General features: G+C 38.8%; 1 protein-coding gene across 1 annotated transcript in view; it reads left to right on the top strand.

Annotated features, from left to right (window-relative positions):
* Window positions 1-20,664, top strand: part of ROR2 (receptor tyrosine kinase like orphan receptor 2) — a 137,480-nt gene extending 116,816 nt beyond the window's left edge. Inside the window, exons 5-9 of the mRNA XM_083884355.1 lie at window positions 7,606-7,733; window positions 11,246-11,560; window positions 13,272-13,517; window positions 15,134-15,336; window positions 17,321-20,664. Coding sequence (XP_083740481.1) covers window positions 7,606-7,733; window positions 11,246-11,560; window positions 13,272-13,517; window positions 15,134-15,336; window positions 17,321-18,763 — 2,335 coding nt within the window. The 3' untranslated portion in view covers window positions 18,764-20,664. The remainder of the gene's footprint in view (window positions 1-7,605; window positions 7,734-11,245; window positions 11,561-13,271; window positions 13,518-15,133; window positions 15,337-17,320) is intronic.
* Window positions 20,665-21,738: the final 1,074 nt, after the last annotated feature.

The following is a 21,738-nucleotide window of genomic DNA, read 5'->3' as shown; positions in this document are numbered from 1 at the left end:
TCTTTGTTTAATTTTGCTCCTTGTTTAGTTTTGCTCCCTTGACTGTTTTATTCAGCTTATTGTAGTAAAACATCCCTGCCACCTATGTCTATACTTCTGTATGTGCTGTACTTGGAAACTACAACATTTTTTGGTACACTGCAAACTTTTCTAGAGATGCAAAGTAGTAATAAATACCTGAATATGATACCAAGAAACAACCATAGCAGCATGCGGTGTTATCTAGTGTGAAACCTGCCACAGTTTTATGTGTTTCTTTCTCTTGTGTATGTTTGCCTGTGAGGGCTGTTTTTCATGTTATAGGAGTAATAGTGGATGAATGTGTGAAAGAAAGGAAGGCAACACCATTTTCCTTTGGTTTTATCCACTTAAATAATTGATCATAGTATCTTTTATTAAGAACACAGCTCAGCTAAGAGTGCTGACGCCTGCTTAAGGCAGTGCCTATGGAGGAGACCAGTTTGAGTCATGAGTCAGTGAAGGTTTGTGATTGAACGTTATTGATGTTCTCTCCTTTTCTTATCTTTAGATGATTTTTAAATATTTAGTAGTAAAAGAATCCTCCTTCCACAGTAACATTAGAGTATATGTTTAAAACATTATTTAGCCTATGTTTTAGAGACAGACTTTGGAGCCTGAGTTTTGTATTTAAAAACACTGATTTCATAATTCATTTTGGTAATATTTTAAGTAGCCTATTATTAGGTTTTTGTAAAGTTTACAAGTTGCTCTTTGACAAACAAACATCTTCTCTTTAGTTTGTCTCAAACACTAGGTTCATTTGTAGCTGCGCTTTAATTTAATTAGTCTGTTTATCTATTAGCTGGCTTAAAATACTCTCTCAGATCCTATGATTAGTATGAATAAATCTATAATCTAATAGAACCAGTAGAATAAAGATCAACTGTTATTTTTAACTGATCTTAGGCATTGAATATGCAGTTTCAGTTCACACTGTATTTTATAGTAACTATAAATACTCCAGTCAAATGCAACACAATTGTTCTGTTCAGTAATTGGAAATTTCAGTAAATTCTTTAAGGGATTCTGTAGTGTACTACTTTTCAGATAAAAAGCAGGAAATATTTGTCCATGTTGTTTGCTAAATGTAAGGGAATCTTGCTTTTTGGGTCTGTTGTTACACTCAATAAGCATCTGGTAGCAGAATCCATGGGCCGTATCCATTGTGAGTGTAAATTGTCATAGGCTCATTAACTTCAACTGAGCTATGACTATTTATACAAATTCCCCTGCCTGTAAGTTTTTGGGTTTTTTTTAACACTAGACTCCCCTTCTCTTCTGATAGTATTTCTTACATTCCTTTAGTGTAAAGGAAAATTTTTACTGTTGCAGTATTCTAAGTCTCTCTTTGAGGAGTTAAGTATATCAGTACGGATATCCTGATGTCCCAGCAGCACTGATCATTAGACACAGGTGAAGATGTGCAAACAATGATTTTAAGTGCTGGAAAGGTGGGTTATTTGCAGAAACCTTTGGTCAGAGGATGAAACTGTTTGTTCAGAGAATGGATACAGGTAGGGCAGGAAGCCTGTGCCATTCTCCCATGATGTAGGTGCAGGTTAGCCTCCATCCAGGCAAGAGCCCAGTGCAGCAGTTAAGTTGTCCCTGCCACGCATTAGTTTCTTGGCTTCAGCAGGAAGGACACAAATGTGCATGGGTGGAGTTCTGGGTGTTTTATGGTTTGTGGGTTTGGGGTTTTTTGAGGTTTTCCTGTACACTTGGGTTTTCGAAGCTACACTATAACCAAAAACCTATTTGTGTGGGTTACCAAATTTCTGCCATGTGTTTTGAGTGATGTCAGAAGCACCTGGCATTAGCCCAGCCCTTCAATGGATAGTAATAGTTCAAACTGTACTTTCTAAAAAAAATTATGTTCTTTATCAAATATTTATACCCCAGTTCTGTTGCCTTGAATGTCAGTAGTAAAACTTCCATTGATGATCCATGCACAATGGGAGGCCTATGAGAACAAGCAGTTTTTAAGCCCATTGTGACTATTACTTTAAAAAACAGCATTTCTTGACAAATTCTACTTCATGGTGAAACAAGAAATTGAGTATTTGATATTTTCTCTGAAGGCAAATATACAAACTTGTCCAGAAGGTACCAAGTATTTCTGTATGGTAACATTAATATATATTCACTATGTTTTTGTCAGGAGGCAAATCATATAGAGGCGGCATGGCATATGACAAGAGTAGTATGTTTCTCTTCTCTCAGATCTCATCTGTGGCCTGTTGAGGGAGGGAATATTTAGGGATGTAAAATCATTTTAACCACTAAAAAGTGATTCTTTTGTGAATAGACTTTGCTCCCCAGCACTATGATATGATATGATATGATATGATATGATATGATATGATATGATATGATATAATATGGTATGTCAAGAGTAAAGGTAGCAAATTACAGGGACTGTAGTGTGACATTATAAGATGTCCTGATTTTGAGATTGAGTATAAACAAAACATGAATGTATATGTTTGCTTGTGTGTGTGAATGTGTATATGTGTGTGTATATAAATATACACATATATATGTAAAAACTCAGGAATACTGTATTTTTTTACTGCAGCACTTCATAATGCCCTTCCCAGCCAGAGAGATTTGCCTCTCTTTGATAAACAGAGAGCCTTTATTCTTCTTAGTATTGTAGATTATTTAATTTCTCTGATTTATATTTACGAAAAAGCCTTACACTGGGCTAAGTGAACTCATAATCGGAAATATGATGCGTGTCCTTTTCCCTCTGATCTTGCTGTCTATCCTGATCATTCCCTTTACACAGCTTCTGACATTAGTTATCAAGTGGTAACTATCAAAAATCCTGAGACATCCCAACAAGATGAGCAACTGCATACCAAATGTTGTATTTCTCTAATAGCAAATAGGCTGACATAAATAATTAGTCCTTTCCTTCATCTATCACAGTCTGTGGTTTTCTGTGCATTTGCCCTTGCTTTTCCATTCCACCTGTAATGGAACATTATGGGGAGGGCTAACATCCTCAGTATTTACCAGTTCTTGATTAAAAGTTCCTTAATCCTTGGATAACACGGAAGAGAGTCAAAGCTTCCGGTTTACTTGTTGTGGGAAAATTTATAGGAAATTTTACCTGCATTTAGTTTGCTTGTTGGAAACTTCTGTAATAAAGTTTCTACTGCCTTTTAAAAGCTAACCTTTGGAATATCCTGTTATAATCTATGAACTGGTTTATGTTGTTTACTTTGGTAAAGTGTAGGCTGAGAATATGTCTATCCATATAGCTGCTAGGGTAGGTTGGCGGGATGTTATTAAATGAGATTTTTTTCAATGTATTCAGTTATTCTTTCTGAGTTTTCTAAAGAATTTCTGAGTTTCTTTCTATGGCTGGTGCACAGTGTTTCGTCTCTTCTATTTTCAGGAAAATAGTTTTAACTTAGAAGTTTCTGCTGTCTTTCTGATTAAAACTTGTGGTATGCAATCAGAATAAAGGTGTCTCACTAGCAAATTAATATCTCGTACCTCTCAGTTCTGCTCTCATAATTCCCTTTGTGAATCCTTGCTAAAAACTCTCCGAGCTTCATGTGTTTTCTCTGTTTCTGAGGAGAACAACAAGGTCTGCATTTACTGTGCTTTCGGGGCACTAAATGCATACTGAAAACAGTCAACAGATTTAGGTGGTTCAGAAGGTGATTTTAGTATTAAAAAGTTTCCATGGTTGCCTTTCTTTTACTGTGACTTTTTTGTTTCATATGCCCTCCAGTCTGTTCAGCTGTGACAGTTGTAAACAATAGATAGTGTTATGGAGATAGCATATATTGTATTGTGCCAAGATGCATTCTTTCCACATTTCAAATTTTCCATGAAGAAAAAGCATATTTGTTACCAATGTGTTTTCTTCTGTAGTATTTGTTTGGTGTCCTTTCTGTGTGATATGTGAAAGTAAAGTAATGTTTAATGGGAGGATGGTGGTAGTGATGCCCACTATTTTTTTTTCCAAGACATCTAGAAATCTCTTTATGTATTTCTAGAGCAGATAGCTATCTTATGGAAGAGCTTCAGGACCTCCATCCAGAGAGTTTTTCTATCATGCTAGGTTTTATTCCTCTTCAGAGGCACCTGGTTCTCCCAGTTCTTCCTTTATAGACCCAGATGTTTCTGGAAGTTATTATTTCTAAGAGTGGGAGGAATAGCACCGTGTGATCGAATCTGCATCTTTCTTCTACACTGCTTGCTTCATTAATTCTCTATTTTATATGGACTTCTGCCCACAAACCTGAAGGCAGGCTGTGTTTTATGAGGTGTTGCAGTGTGATAAGGAACTTGTAAATGTTTATCAGCACTTGGTTCGCCAAGATGTTTCCAGACCTGGTACAAATTCCATGTTGTACATAAAAATAGTATCAATATTTTGGTTTTATTTATGTGTGACTGAGTAGTAGGTTCTTCTGCTTTTGCTTTTAATTAGAAAGCCTAGTTCTTAACTGAATGATTCTAGCAGAAGCCCACCTTGTCCCTGGTAAACTGATGACACTGATCCTGAGCTATGGAGATTGGGGTTTAAGGAATAGAAGGTCTGTTTAGTCATATTCTTTACAATTTTTATGTAAATCCAAACTCTGGTCAAACATATGATGAGTAGTTGGGAGGGGAGTTCATTTAGTAAGAGAATACCTTACCTCCATTCTAACACTGAGTGCTAAGAAAATTCAGTTTCCAGGTGCACTCTTTTTGATTCAGCCGTCCAGCAAAGTTGCAATAACGACCAACACTTAGCATGTGCCTGACTCTATTTTGTACTTAAAAAAAAATTAATACTATAAAAATGGAAAAACATCACTAGAGAGAAAAGTTAATGCTGTCTTGAAATAAGTGCAAACTAAAGAACAAAGGTTAAAAAGTGCCTGTGGTGGATAGCTTGTAAGATTTCTGCAAGTGGAACAAATTGAACTCTTCTGGGTTCCTTTTGTGGAATCAGATTTCTGCTTTCACCAGGGTTCTTGATCAGACTAGCCATTATAGCTCAAGCAGCAGGAAATTGAAGAGTCAGTATTTCAGCCTATTTTCAGCAGCTTTTAATTATTGCTCTGATCAGCAACTGAATTGCTGGCATATGGTTTGGAGCATGATTCAAAGCTGCACGTGATTCCAAGGGCTCCTGTTTGAACTGTGCGTTATGCCACTCCCATGTTGTTTTGTCAGACTCTCCCCAGGTTGCTTTTTGTTGCAGATTTTTTGCCATATCCCAAGGGTACATGTATCTGAAGGACAGAGTAATCTATAAAGAGACTCCTACTGCTGCCACTTCTGCAGCTGAAATCAGTTTTTTCCCTAAGAAGACTAATGTAATTTCATTCTCTCAATACTAGTCAGAGAGCATTCACTGAGTTTCCTGCCCTGACAAAGATGTATGTAGAGTAACAGCCATGCTTCTGTCAGAGTAACTGACATCAGGTTACTGTTTACTTTTGCTTGTGTCCACGGTAATGGTCATATCTGGTTTAGTATAATCAGCAGTTGACTATAACATGGGAGAGGGGAGCATATGTGTGTATTTATAGTAACTAAGCTGTGTTTAAAAGTTCTTGACAGAAATAAATAAACAGAACTAAGTAAGAGATCACACTGCTTTTGTCACCAAACCCATGCTGTTTGGAGTGTGCTTTTTTTTTTTTTTTTTAATTACTGACAGGAGAACCCTGAACTAAGACCTGGAGTGTGAGATATAGTTTCAGTAAGATACATTGCAGACTTTGTTCTGCAGGATAGGAGTATGAATTTACTCTTATGAAAGAGGTCAAATAGAGGTTTCGTATTCATTCAGCTCCTCTTGGAAATTGCTGACTTCCTACTGAGGTGGTCAAGGATCATAAAACAGGCACAGACAAAATTCTTTGATATTTTGTCCCTTCAGGCATGATGCAATTGTTGCAAAATTACAGGTTTTGTTGTAAGAATGGAAGAATGCCACTGAAGGGAGTAGTTGATCCTGTGGCTCCTCCTTTACTTCATCCAATCTAATTAAAAACTTACATATCTTTGAGGAAGAACTTGTTTCAGAGTTTGTAGACAAAATATTGCTTTATGAATATTTAAAAATAATACTGTGATGGGAAATAAAGGCTATACCTGGATAACAACTGCATGATATGCTTTATATCAATGACTCATCAAGAGTCCTGTTGTCTTTTTGGGAGGCAAAGAAGAGAAGCAGCTCAAGTGGTGATTGGTGGTTCCGTCTTTTGGCTACCTGTACAGACAGTCCTGCTCAACCTTCCATTGTGTAACAAATATTGGTAACATTTCCCTGAAGATGTGGGCTTTATCACAGAGACACAGTAAAGGAAAAATGAGAAGATTCCTAAGTAAGAGTGAGGTATCAGTGCAAGGGGCTTGCAGTAGGCACAGGTAATGTTGGCTGGCTGTTTTCAGGCAGAAGGTTTTCATGCTGATTTCTCCCAGCTAAAGTTGTGAAATTTTACATGTAGTCACTGACAGTTTTGTTCTGCTCATGTGGTACCTGAAGGAAGGGTACAGGTATTTGTCAGAGAATTGGGAACATAAGTGACCAAAACAGGTGTTAATATCCAAAGATAAAAACGTATCAAGTTCAGAGGAGCATTGAAGTACTTATTCAAGTGTTGCTGGTATTTGAGATGTATCTCAGATTCTTTAACTGTTAAGTTACAAAGGCTAATTAAGTTTTTAGATGTCCTACTCTAGAAATGTATTTTTTTTTAGCTTATGTTTCTACCTATTTTTGGTGCATCATGCAGTAAATGGCATGATGTGATCCATTAGATGAGTGAATCCTAGCACTGAGGCAGTGCCATGCCGGAGGAAGCACGTGGCATACTGGATATTTCAGAGTGCTCTCACTCTGAAGTCCCTTTTCAGTGCTTTGACAGTTACGATCTGCAGATGAGTTCTGTATTATTTACAGGGGCTTTGGGGATGAAGTGTTGCACCACTGAGCCTTTAGGCTAGGGCTTTTGTGCCAAAATATTTATGTTGATGTAAGAGAGTGAAAGGCCCAAAGCTTCATTGAATTGAAAACTATATTGAAATATATGTTGAAAGAGAAATTTGGCACTGACTTTCACTAGAGGGAAGAGGAAAAGAAGTTATAGCCTTGATTACTCCTATTTCATGTTTTAATTCAAGCTTGGCAAAATCTCTTCTGCTATCCACTACAGGAAATGAAGAGCAGGAGAGAGAAGTGGGAGAAGAGAACAAAATGTCTAATTTTATGGGGTACAGCTGGATGCCAAAAATGCATGGGGACATGTAACTAGATCTATGTTGTTGTCTCAGTCTAAAGGCTTTTTAATAGATTCATCTGTCAAATTCCATTATTATTCATTTATTATTTTAAAATTAATGTTGGGTTTTGTTTTCTTCTTTCTGTAATGAGCTGTTTACAGGGTCCCTCTGTACTTCCAAGGTAAGAGAGTATTAGAGGAAAAAGCTGCACCTTTGGAATAGGACAATTTCAGATTTACATTATTTTGAGTTTTTCAACTTTTATAAGAATATGTTTCGTAAAAATCCATTGCCAGCAGAGAGACATCTGCATATAAAATCCTAACATGTCTTTTGCAGAGAAGATTACCATGAAGATGGGTTCTGTCAGCCATATAGGGGAATTGCGTGTGCACGAATCATTGGAAACAGAACCATTTATGTGGACTCCCTCCAGATGCAAGGGGAAATTGAAAACCGAATTACTGGTAAGCTTACGCATCTCTTCACCAGGGAGAAAGAAACATTCATAAAAGTATCCAGTTCAGGTAAAAACAGTGCTATCATCCTTTAGTTTTGTCAACCAATGAAAAAGACAGCTTTATATTAAGGTTTTAGAGGGGTTGAGCCTGTTTTTCACTTGAGCAGTTAGTAAAATTTGGAGCAAGGTAGATGAGTATCTGTGGCAAGGTGTGAAGCTTCTTCCATGTCCTTAAATAAAATGTCAGAGTACTGAATTTTTTATCAGCTTCTAATTTATACTGGAGCTTTTTGCATGACGGATTCAAAAAGAAGATTTTGAGTTTTTTAAATGGATTTGCAATATAGTGAAAAAGTACTGATCTTTTATTTTCTTGAAAAACTGTATGGTGGCCTTTCCTTTGGGCTTCTTTCCACTTTGCATAGTTCTGGCAGAGGCTGGATTTCACATTGATTTATATAAAACAAGAGTTGACCTTCCTGTCATCTGCCTGTGCTTAATCTTTCTCTGAACATAGCTTTTGTACAGATTGCAAATGTGCATTGAAAACTTTTAATGGGTTGTACATCAAAATGTTTTTTTTTTCACTGGATCTCAGTTAGCTGATATTAGCAGCTGTGACTCTAGACAAAGTAGAGCAAACAAATGAACCCATGGAATAGAGCAAGCTGTTTGTCCTAGTATATAGCAAATTAACTCAGTCCAGCAGGAGCTGATTTGCATCTGGCCAGATACAGCTCACTAATGGACTCCCCAACTTCAGCATAACTAGTTGCCAAAAAGAGTTTAACTTCACTTGTCAGCTCTACCTCCCTAAAGATATCACCCTAAAGACTCATTGTTAAGCCAGAAATCCAGGTCCATTTTTTTTCCCTGTTTTTGAAATGGTAACCAGATTCTGGGACTGGCAAAATCCAGATGCTGACCTTTACTTATGCTATTACAGCACATTGTCCTCCCACCCTTCTGCTGTACTGTATTGTAATTCCAGCCTCTTTAAACATTGTGTCATTAATTAATACATATTGATACATCTATTTTTGTCAGCTACATAATAATCTCTATTGTGTTTGGATGTTTTTCAGCAATATAGAAATATTCAATTTGAAATTATTAAATCTGTACTTCTATGAATTAGGTTCATAGATGTTATCCATTAGATGAGTGAATCCTAGCACAGAGGCAGTGTCATGCTGGAGGAAACACATGGCATACTGGATGTTTATTCTGAGAGTGCTCTCACTCTGAAGTCCCTTTTCAGCGCTCTGACAGTTATGATCTGCAGATCAGTTTTCTTTTCAAAAACCAAAACCAAACCCAACAACAAAAAACCTGTGATATTATCCAGAAAATGTTTATTGACCTAGTTGTACTTGTTTCTGGGATATGGAACATGGGCACTGATGACCTGGCTGGTGGTTTCCTAGTATTACTAATTATCGGTTAGATTTCCAAGCCTAGGGTCCTGGTACTCTCTGTTCTGCAGCTGGGGAGAATTCCTGATGGAAATGTTCTCCCTCAGGAAGACGCTGAGAACCACCATATAGAGCTGGCCAATACCTAGCTAGGCAGTAATGACAGTTTGTTAATAATACAGCATTTTCAGACTATATAATTTTAAAGGTCATACCAAACATCTTATATTAAAGTGCCCTGAGGAATTCATAGCTTTATTGGTTCTTATAAGTCACATCATATCATACAAGCAAGTATTGTAAGACTGGGTGTTCTATATCAAAATGAGAGGGTATTTTTGAAAGCCCAGTAACTTGTTAGGTAAAGGAAAAAAACGCCTTAATAATTGCTTCTGAGATTTTGCTGATAGTTTTGCCCATACCTCAATATTTGATGGCAAGTGTGTGCTCCGATGTGCATGGGAAGTGAGGACACCTACTGTCCAACAACAGGAGCATTTTGCAAGGTTACATCTTTGGGAGATTTTCATTCTGGCTTTTCATTTCCCTGCTGTACTCTTGTGAGAAATACATATTTTTTGTCTCCATGGCTCCTTGTGCTGTTTGGTCCTGACCATCTGATTGAGCGACAATAGCAATCTTTGGTTAAGAAAAGAATGACATTTCTGGAGAAAAACTTCAGATGTGGCTTGGAAAACTGGAAGGCCAACAATGAATAGTCCAGACCTGATGCCTGACCTGTGTATATGAGTTTGGCTAGCAAGGTCTCTGCTGTACAATTTAATATCCGTTTAATAAGTAAAATATAAACCCCTTAGATGCTACCACACAGAGATGCTACTGCTGGCTTTTGCACCTTCCATCAAAGTAAAGATATAACTGTAAATTGGGCATTCCTCTCTCATGATGATCTAAATTCTGTGAAGCAGTGTCTTCATAAAACTTAGTGTGGAGTTTCAAACAACCAAAAGTAACCACTTCAGTCCTTCAGTTTTATTTTTTCCCTCTTAGTCTTTTGGACAAGCATATGTTACAACTATCTTTTGAGGCTGATGGTCTGCTTCCATGCAGTGTTTCCAGCATGACAGATAAATGGCTATACTCCTACATTAATATTTCTGGATTAAAATAAGCAAAGGTGTAAACAGTCTAAAAGGCTAGGTTTGCAACTGCTTGTTGCATGTTTGGTGTTCAGGAAGAGACGATGTGTCCACAGAAAATAGATTATTGACAGGAGAGAGATGGACAAGAGAGAAATAATTTATTTGTAGGTTGTAAATAGACTGCTGAATGACATTTCCTCTCTTTTTACAGTGTGAGTTGGTGGAACATGCAGTCTAGCAACTCTCACTCATAAATGATGCATTACTGGGGGAATGAATGTTTCTACATTTAAAGGTTGATTCAGCACCAGATACATGATGCACACTCACATTTGTTTTTCCTTTGCAATGTGCAAGAAAACTTTGAGCTAAATGTTAGTGTGTAGGTGCTGAGACCTGAGAGTTACATTCCTAACTCATTATGACATTTGTCTTAATGTGATCAGCATGCTGAGACTGATTACATTAATTTTCCCCAAAGCTGCTGCCTGTAAGGCTTCTCATGTCTGTTATAAGCCATGTCCCCCCAAATATCAATGATACACTTCTTGCCTAAAAAGACTTGAAAAATACTTCTTTTTTTTTTAATCAAAATGTCTAGAGGAGCAAGACTTTAGGTGATCCTTTTTCAGATTTTATGTAACTAGGAACTTTGGAAACATATATCAATATCCTGGCAGGTGTATTTTGCCTTTGCAAGATCCTTTCGAGTTAAAATTAGCCAATTGCCTGTAGTCGGAGCAATGATAATCATATGGGTTAATTCGTGGGAGCTGAGACCTACAAGCTCTGTGCAGATGTCAGAGGGACACTGGGATGGTGGGCTTTCTTCCTGCATTTATTAGTTCTCCTTTACAGCAGAAATCACCTCATTTACCTGTTGGCAGTAGGCTTTCAGACACTCAAGGAAAGAATAAAGGTGTTAAAGGCAAATGACATGAAAATTAAGCTTTTTCTCATGCTGTGAATCAATACTTACCAGTATTTTTGTTGCTTTGCAGCTGCATTCACCATGATTGGCACATCGACGCATTTATCTGACCAGTGCTCGCAGTTCGCTATACCTTCCTTCTGCCACTTTGTGTTCCCCCTGTGTGACGAGCGCTCTCGGAGCCCTAAGCCACGGGAGCTCTGCCGGGATGAATGTGAAGTTCTGGAGAATGATCTCTGTAGGCAGGAGTACAACATTGCTAGGTCAAACCCTCTCATCTTGATGCAGCTACAGTTGCCTAAGTGTGAGGACCTCCCGCGACCAGACACCTTGGAAGCTGCCAACTGCATAAGGATTGGGATCCCTGTGGAGAGACTGAGCCGATGTAAGTCTGGGTGTTTCATCTGGGGAAAAGTACAGCTTGTCGCTTCCTCGGATTGAGTCTGAGAGACTCAGTACTTTATCAGCCATTCTTTTTGTAAAGAAAGTGCTACAAGAACTACTTGTTTTTGTTAATACTGATACCTTGCAATGGTGTAAGGTATAATTAGGATGGCAAGGAGCCTAATGGATGCTGCTTGCACCTAGAGTGTATTATATCTGGGCTATAAAACTTTGTGTTCACATGGCTGATTTGATGCAGATTTGCTGAGTGTTGCCTCCACTTGTGTCTCAGTCCTTGCCTTTTTGGGTGAGCCTCCCCATAAACCCTCCCCATAAACCTATTTAAGAGTTTTATTTACCTATTGATAAACTTCATAGAGTCTGTTGAAGCTTCACTGGAAGATCTGTCAGGAAAGGAACCACCTAGTGTTCATTCTTTCTATATGGAAACCCACAAGAATATTAATCCTATAAATAGAATGTGGGGTGCAGCTGTCTTTCTTTACCCACATGAGATAAGTGAAAACATTGATCTTGCTTACATGAATTTTTATTTGCATTCAGAAGTAGAAGGGCTATTCTGTTGTCACTAATTATAGGCAGAAAGTCTTTCTGATTACTCCATTTCATAGCAATTAATCACAAGTACCTGTGTTGCTCAATAAGAAAACTCAAAGACAACAAAGATGTTTAAAGTTCAAATTGTGATAAGATTATTCTGACTATCCATTATATGAATCTACAGTTAGGAGCAGGAACCATGGGATAATGGTGGACAAGAAAGATTATCTCTGTGCTTTTATGTAAATAATGTAGTGTAGTTGAGAAGCAGAAGTAACTGAAAGTACAATGACAGAGACAAATCGACAGGGAAGAGATACCAAGCAGAAGGCATGAGAACAAAACCAATAAAAAGTCTGGTGAAAGTTGCCTGCGAATCTCAGGGCCAGTGGTGCTGCTGCTGTTGGAACAACTGCCACTCAAGTATTTGTGGGGTTTGACAGACCTGGATTCCTGAGGGCTGCAGAGGGGAGAACAGAAAAATGGAGAAGGTAATGCTGCAAACATTGAGGAAAATGCATAATTCAACTCAAGATGATGCATATAGAAGACAAGCACTCAAAAAGTACAAAGAGAGGATAGCAGCAAAACAAAGAATAAGGATATGTGCCCAGCAGATATGAAAATTATGCTTCTAAATAGAAGATCCTGAATCCTTTCTTTCTAAAGAGAAATAAGGAAAAAAAGGGGCATGAGGCATTAGAAGATGCAGCACTGATTTCTATAGCAAGTGAGCAGTGTGAAGAAGATGGGAAGATTATGAGAAATAAAAGGTTTCATTTTTGACATCAGAGGATTTTTCCTAAAGGGAAACTCTTATCTCTGATAAACTTATCATGTTCTGTATCTAAAGGTCCTAGAAGCATGTATCTACATGCTTCTTAGTCTCAATTTGAATTCAAAATTGTGAATACTCAAGCTGTGTACCATAGAGCTGAGACATTCCAGGACAGAATCCAGAAATAACTGGGTGTAAAATTACAAATAAACGCAGAATTGAAATTTCAAAACAAACAGCTTTCATTAAATCTCGAGGTACCTAAATGTAAGTACTTGTTTGCATATGTGTTCTGTGGACTCAGGTGTTTTGTTCTTGGTGTCCCTTGAATTGTTTTGATTTTTCTAACATTTTCCCAAACCCTGTGTTTTAGATCATCAGTGCTACAATGGCTCTGGAGCTGACTACAGAGGGACTGTCAGTGTTACCAAGTCTGGCCACACTTGCCAGCTCTGGGACTCACAGAGTCCCCACAACCATGATCTGACAAGCGCACAGTTTCCAGAGCTAGGTGGAGGACATGCGTATTGTCGAAATCCTGGAGGTCAAATGGATGGTCCCTGGTGTTTTACAAAGAATAAAAACGTACGCATGGAACTGTGTGACATACCTTCTTGTAGTATGTATTCTCTTTCTTTTTTCTCCTACCACTGTTCTGAATCCTGTGTAATTTTGAATATTCCTGGTTATTACAAGTACAATTCATTTAAAGAGGGTTATACTTTTAAATGTTTTAACTTCCAGCAACTTTGTTTTGTATCATAATTCTTTAATGTTTTCGGGAGATCAGAGTTGGTGAGATATTGTAACACTTTTTTATTTGTACTGGAGGCTTAGTCTGAGGTAATAATTAATGATGATGCTGCAGTTTGTATTTTGACCTGTCAAATGGCAGACTGCATGTGCAAATCACAGGTATGTGTTTGGTTTGCTCATGCTGCTCAAGGGTACAGTCTCTTGCTCTGTATAACATCTTGCAGGCAGCAAGGATTTTCAAATCCTATAGAGGGAGGTATAGCACCATGCCTGGTTGGAAACAGTTTCAAGAGCAGACACAGAGCAGTTTGAAGTGCATAAAGCAGATCATCTTACACAGAAGTCTTACACTAGCTGGTAGTGGCTCTGTACGACACAACTGTTTGCAAAAATCAAAAGTACAGCTCTCACAGATTAGTGCTGTTCTGCTCATTTTTCCCTGTATTGGTACAGACTTCACACATTGTTAATTGGTAACAATCTTTGGATATGACATTTAATGGATATGACATTGTCTTTAGATATGACAGGAAAAAAATACGTGTCATTAGGAAGAAAAACATATTTCCTGAAGCATGATACAGATATGTCATGGAAGCCGTAAAAGTGGTTCTCTAAAATTTGATCTCAGAACTAATATGAAGTTTTTAAGTTACTTCACTTTTTTGCAGTAACATGATTTGACATTTATAATAAATTTCTACATTGCATGTAGCATAGGGTGAAGATAACACTGGGACGTGGTTGTGTTGAAAGCAGTTGCCATAAATAGCAAAATCACAGGTTACAGAAAACATCCCAGGCAGTTCCAGAGAACATTTTTTACATCACTAGGCTTTCCTAAAATCTCTAAGTATTAAGTGAAAAAGTGTTTCAGGAAGGTTCCAGAGCTAAGTTTATTGATGGCTCTTCCATGTCTGTCTCACTCTAACATAAAAACTCTGCAATTCTATCAAGTACAAAACAAATAATGTCTCTACCAATGAGAAGTGAAATTTACTATATTCTGTAGAAGTAGCACCAATAGAGGTAAAGAATGGGCCAAGTGTTGATGAAATGGCTGAATCTATGAGGTTGGGCCAGACTGTGTTTTTGTGCTGGTTTATATATTATGGTAGAGAGTGCTCACTCGTATTTTATACCCTGCAATGATACCCTGGTCTGTGTTCTGCAGTTTTGTCAACTGGAAGTCTCAAAAATAAAGTAAAATTAATCACATACTGTTCAGCATACACATTAAATGTGAGGCTCCTAGATTATCTTCATACTGTTAATTGCTATGTCCATTTAAGTTTTTTGAAATATGTAATGGAAAATTATGAAGAAGGGGGAGAAGGTAATGTTTTCAGGGAGAGGGACTTCTGTTTTCAGGGTACAGTTTACCTTTGGTTTGAAATACAATATTAATAATCATTTGTGTTACTATCAAATAGCTAAAAAATACTTATTTTAAGCAATGAGCATTTCTGTGCTTGACAGGTCCACATGACAATAGCAAAATGGGAATCCTCTACATCCTTGTTCCCAGCATAGCCATACCTCTGGTGATAGCCTGCCTTTTCTTCCTGGTCTGCATGTGCCGAAACAAGCAGAAGGCGTCTGCTGCTACACCACAGCGCCGCCAGCTGATGGCATCTCCCAGCCAAGACATGGAAATGCCACTCATTAATCAACACAAACAGGTACTTCTTACACAATTTGATTAGGCCCATGTATTTTCAAAGTGTCATGATTTTCAGCATCTCAAGCTGTCTGTGTTCAAATTGAGCCATGTTGTTGCGGACCTAATTTTCATCCTCTGCAGGCCATGTACTTCAGGGAAAAGCAGGTCTTGCACAGGTGTATCTGGAAATCCTGGCCAGGGACAACAGCTTTCAGTACACAATATTTAATGGCCTTTTTCCTTATGCATTAGTCACCATTCTGCCTGTTATCTGAGTGACTGTAAAAGTGGTTATTTCTGATCCAGTCTTCAGCCTGCAATTCATTTTTGCTCCTGGTGACAACGTGGCCTGTTTGCTTGTTTAAAGCATGATGCACAGTGGGGTTTCTTGTTCTAATCCTTCAGCTCAAGACCTCTGGTGGTCTGATCCATAAGTGAGTTGAGAGCTGAGATGGCGTGCAACATGTTTCCAAGGCTGTGTATCACAAGGGATCTTGAAAGGAAAATGGCTTTGATCTCATGTCTATATACATGTCTACATATGTCAGCTCCTGCACAGGATTTTCTGGGTCAGCTAACTGATCTCTGCACTAAAGTCCTGTTCAGAGCTAATGCTGAGTTTTTAATCACAGCATTTACAAGATGCAAGCTCTAAAAAACAATGCTTACTTTGGAAGTTGGCTACGTATGTTCAGGAAACTCTAGGGTGTTTGATGAATATTACCAATTGTAACTAATTGTGATGATTTTGCGTGTTAGTCTGAATATTTAAAGAAAATTTTCCAGCCCAGTCTACAGGCTGTTGGACACTAAAATCAGAGGTTGTTCCCAAATCACCCACTAAAATGTCTTCACAGCCTGCCCTGCTCCTTCATGCTGTGGTACCCTGTATGTGAAGCTGTGCCAGCTGCACCTCACTTGGTCAGTGTCATAGTGCAGCTGGTTTGAAGCTTCCCACCAAACCTGACCAGCCTAGAAATAAAACAAGTCCCTGGGTGGGCAATGATAGGAGGGATTTGAACTCAAAGAAAGACCTCAGCCAATCCCATGCAACCATAAATGTAGACACATCAATGGCCAGAGATCTGGGTGGTGCAGAGATTCCAACCAATCAGCTATCTAAGCCTGTGAAATTCAAACCCCCCATAAAAAGAAGTCCTGAACAATCAAAAATGGTGTTTGATGACCCTCAGTGAGTTTGTGCTGTTTGTCTGTCTCTGACCAACAACCCCATGTAGCACATCAGGAGCTCCTTCATCCCATGCTGGTCAGGACAGACCCATTATGTCACCAACACAAATTCCCTTGCTTTGCCTTGCAGCTGCAGGAGGAAGACTCTGGGGATTTTCCACTCTTGGGTTTGCAACCTTTTCCTTCAAGTACCAGAGAGAAATTTCTTCTCCTTTCTTCTCCAATTCCATCCCCCTCTTATCAAAACTAACTCAAGGTTCCTCAGTGGGGGTACTGTACACTGCTGCCCACGGGCAGGGGCCATTCCTATAGTGCAACAGAGAAGAAAGGGCAGTATCTGGTACTGCAGAGCTGAAAAAGAGAGGTTTTGTTCCTTTTTCTGATGGAAAGGATATTTCAGTTCACTCTGAGACTGCCACCTCCTCAGCCTCCTTGCTCTTCTGACAGATGTCTGCTGGGCAGCTTGGGGCTGCTATGCAGGGAAACTACAGATGCAGTTAATAGATGCCCTTGCTTGCCAGATTTACTCTGAACCCAATATTCATTTAGCTTGCAGGAAGTGTGGCCACTTCTTTATAAAAATAATTATATCCATTGTCCTCCAGTATAATTCAATTCGTACTTCTGATAATAGTGTAACTCATTTCAAGGTTAATTGTGAAATCAATATAGTGATGTGAATACACAAAAAACCAGAAAAGCCCAATTTATCTTCCATTTGGAGATCTAACCACTGGGAGATTTTCTTTAATGAGAGATCCTGTTCAGAAAACATTGTGATTTTCTTACTGACTGTCTTTTCTTCATTTCAGGCTAAGCTTAAAGAAATTAATCTGTCCACTGTGCGATTTATGGAGGAACTAGGAGAGGAGAGGTTTGGCAAAGTCTACAAGGGGCATCTCTTTGGTACAGCACCAGGTGAACAGACACAGGCTGTTGCCATTAAAACGCTTAAAGACAAAGCAGAACTGGCTCTTCGGGAAGAATTTAAACATGAGGCAATGATGAGATCACGATTACAGCACCCAAACATAGTTTGTTTGCTGGGAATAGTGACAAAGGAACAACCTATAAGTATGATATTTAGTTACTGTTCCCACAGTGATCTCCATGAGTTCTTGGTGATGAGATCTCCCCATTCAGATGTTGGCAGCACTGATGATGACAAGACGGTGAAATCCACCCTGGAACCAGCAGACTTCTTTCACATTGTGACTCAGATAGCTGCAGGAATGGAATATCTTTCTAGCCACCATGTTGTCCACAAGGACTTGGCCACTAGAAATATACTGGTGTTCGATAAACTGAATGTGAAAATATCTGATTTGGGCCTTTTCAGGGAAGTTTATGCAGCTGATTACTACAAACTGATGGGAAATTCCCTTCTTCCTATCCGGTGGATGTCCCCTGAGGCTATTATGTATGGCAAGTTTTCTATTGATTCGGATATATGGTCATACGGAGTTGTGTTGTGGGAAGTTTTCAGCTATGGCCTGCAGCCTTACTGTGGTTATTCCAACCAGGATGTCATTGAGATGATCAGGAACCGACAAGTTTTGCCATGTCCTGATGACTGCCCCACATGGATATACACTTTGATGTTGGAGTGTTGGAATGAATTTCCCAACAGAAGACCAAGATTTAAAGATATACATAACAGACTAAGAACATGGGGGAACCTCTCTAATTACAACAGCTCAGCGCAAACTTCTGGGGCAAGCAACACCACGCAAACAAGTTCTCTCAGCACAAGCCCTGTTAGCAATGTCAGCAATGCTAGATACATTGGACCAAAGCAGAAAACTCCAGCCTTCCCTCAACCTCAGTTCATACAAATGAAAGGTCAGATGAGACCAATGGTCCCACCTCCTCAGCTCTACATTCCAGTTAATGGTTATCAGCCAATGCCTGCCTACGGTGCTTACTTGCCAAATTTTTATCCCGTCCAGATTCCAATGCAAATGGCTCCTCAGCAAATACCTCCCCAAATCATTCCCAAACCAGGCTCCCACCACAGTGGGAGCGGATCTACCAGCACAGGCTATGTAACAACAGCACCTTCCAATGCGTCGGTGGCTGACAGGGCTGCTCTGCTGTCAGAAGGCACGGATGACACACACAATGGAACAGAAGATATTGCCCAGAACCCTGTTCAGGAGGAGGAGGAAGAAGAGGGCTCTGTGCCTGAAACAGAATTGCTGGGTGACAATGACACACTTCAGATGGATGAAGCAGAAATTCAATCAGAAGCCTAAGGAATTTGGCCTCATTGCTAAGGATTCCACATTGCTTCTGTGCATGGAGACAATAGATCCTTTGGCTTAATAGAGTGATTTTTGTTCTGATTCAAAGAAACATAACTAAAAAAAACCCCATCAATTTAAAAGTGCAGCAGTAATGACATACTAGGTTTAATGACCGTTGCCACCAGCAGATTTTTCAAATATGGCGGTACAGACTTGCTGGGTTTAATCTTTTTTACTGTCCTACAGTTCTTGAGAGAAGCTGCTTTTCAAATATGTACTGTTGCTGTGCAACATATTGCAGAGTAGCATTGCACATCATGTATATCATGATACATGAGTGTAATGTTAGTGAATTATGCCCAAACCAATAATACAGAAAAAAATCCAGCTATGGTTGCAGAATTGCTCTAAGCAAAAAGAAGTGCCCTGGATGTGATGAACAGCTTAGTTTGTAGTATTTATCTCTTCGATGTAATGGACACAAGATTGTTTGCTTTTTGAGTCTGAAAAATGAAGTTGAGAATAATGATCTGTGTTTGTGTTACAAGAACAAGAAAAGGGGGAGATGGAACATAAAATTGACTGTGCTGAGTAAGACCACAGGTCTGTCCAGCCCAGTAGCATGTCTTGAAAGACCATCGATAAAGCCTGCCGAGGGATAGACTGCAAGAGAAATTTCCCTTGCAGAAATTTCCCAGAGTATTGCCCCAGCCTCCAGCAATTTGTGGCTTAGGGTCTTCTCAAGGCAGAAGTGGATTTTTTTTTCTGTTAAATAGCCCTTGATGGAATTTACTACCATGAATTTATCCAAAGGATTTTGAACTCATGTAGAGCTACAGTATCCACAATAGCTTGTGGAATAACATGAGAGGAGAAAGGATTGTTTTCTTTCATCATTTTGGGTGAATGACTGACAGAAGCTACCAAATGAGTTCATCTGACTGCATGTGTGGATGAAAATATTCCTTCTCTGCTGTGTATTTTCAACAGCAAACAGCCTTAATACACTGTTAACCAAAAATGGGGATATTGTAGGGGATATTATAGGTGTGCACTAACTTAATAAATCCAACTTTAATTGGTTATCAAGTATAGAAGAGGGCTCCACATGTCTGTTCCTGCATTGTAAAAGTGTTGCGTTTTGTGCGGGGTTATAGACTTACTTGATTTACCACAGTTACTGCTGGATTGCATGTGAAACCATGTTTTTTTCCCAACTTTTTAGTAAAAATGATCTTTGAACTTTAGAAGACCAAAATAAGCAATAATATAACAAGGTGCTGTTTTTGTGCTTCTATTTGCAGGATGAATCATGTACAGACCTTTAAATGTAATTTATGTTTTACTTCATTTTATATACATTTTTTCATTGAAATATTTGAATTTTTGAATGAATGACTTTATAACTTAACCATTTACAATATTCACATGTAGTGCAGTTTTATGGTATTGCTGTTTCATTTTGTTAAACATGCAGACAGGTCCATACATTTCATGATCCCTGTCTGTAATAGGAGGGGTACTCATTCTCATTTTAGCATTGTAGCCAACACACACTACAGCTAAAAGTTCTACATCCAACATGGAGCATTCAATAAAGTAATGCAAAAAGTATGATGAAGTATGTTACCCTACAGCCACTGATTTGTTATAGTACCTTTGGAAATAGAAATGGCCTCAATTGCTTAAGTTGCAGGTCTCACACTTACACTACAACTTTTTGTTTTATTACATTGGGATTCACTTGTAAGTCATGTATCATTGTGATCTACACCCTGTGTTCAAGGTATGGCAGCATTACTTATTTCTGGCATTTCACCTGGACTTGGAAATGCACTGGTAGGAATAAAATATGAAAGCTTTATTACTTGTGTTAATATAATGCAGCTTTGGGTGCTTTTACTAAATAAAGGATACATAAAAAAGAAAAAAAGGTGAAATTTATTTACATGAAGTTCTTTGGTTTTTCTAGGTTTCCTTGTCCCAGATAAATGAACTTGATTAATCAACTACATTGTCTTTCTTTGTTCCTTTGCTAAATTACTTCAGACTAAGTGGAGAGCAAATGGTCCAGTTACACCACAGATTTGTCAGTGAGAGAAAAGATAAGCAAGCAGATGAATGGCAGTTGGTGGAAGCTTCTGTACAGCACTGTCTGAAGTTCAGCCAGTTTCTAGTAGTCCAAGAGCATTATGACTTTGTGTGCTTTGAATACAGTTTGGGAAACCCCTAATTCTCTCTTTTAAGCCTCACAAATACACCACAGACAGATTTCTATACTGATTTTCCCATCCCCACTTAATGTGGATGTGCTCTCAAAGTGATGGTCCAAGAGAAACACATAATTTTCTAGGTCAGCTGGCCAATACACACAGTACTGGAGAGGGGTATTACCTCGCTGTTGATGTGGCTGGGCTCATCTGAGCTGCCAAGTTCAGAGTCATGACAGCATGCAAACACCTCCTCTGCACTTCAGGTGAGCATCTCTGCACAAAAAACACTACCAGCATGTTAGTGGCTACTTAAGTCATATGGATTGGCAGTAACTTCTTGTTCTGCAACTCCCCAGACTACTCTTGCCTGTGATATCTGCTGCACAGTCCCAGCTGGTGTCAGAGTCTGCCTTTCCTCCCCAAGACTTGGAAGCAAGACCAAGGGAGATCAGGGAAGGGATGAAGAGGTAAGTGGATGGGACTAGGTGGTAAGGTGGCAGTAAGTGAGGAAGGATTTGGGCTGGGTCCAAACATAACAAGCACAATACTGCTCACTTGGGCTTGCAAAGGTACTTCTTCCTGGCAGGTTTAGAAAAGCTGGAACTTTTCTTGAGGGCAGAACAGCTTTTCCAGCAGCAAATACATGTCTGGATGGCCAGTAAAGAGCAAAATGTGTTTGAGAAGACTGTGATGTTTCTTCAAAAATTTTCTCTTATTTCTAGTACCCTACTCTGTTTATATGATTTTCATAAGAAGACTAGATCTGACATT

The sequence above is a fragment of the Zosterops lateralis genome (genome assembly GCF_965231275.1).
Source record: "Zosterops lateralis genome assembly, chromosome: Z".
Taxonomy (NCBI): Eukaryota; Metazoa; Chordata; class Aves; order Passeriformes; family Zosteropidae; genus Zosterops; species Zosterops lateralis.
The sequence above is the reverse complement of the archived record's forward strand: the minus strand, read 5'-3'. Positions and strand labels throughout refer to the sequence as shown.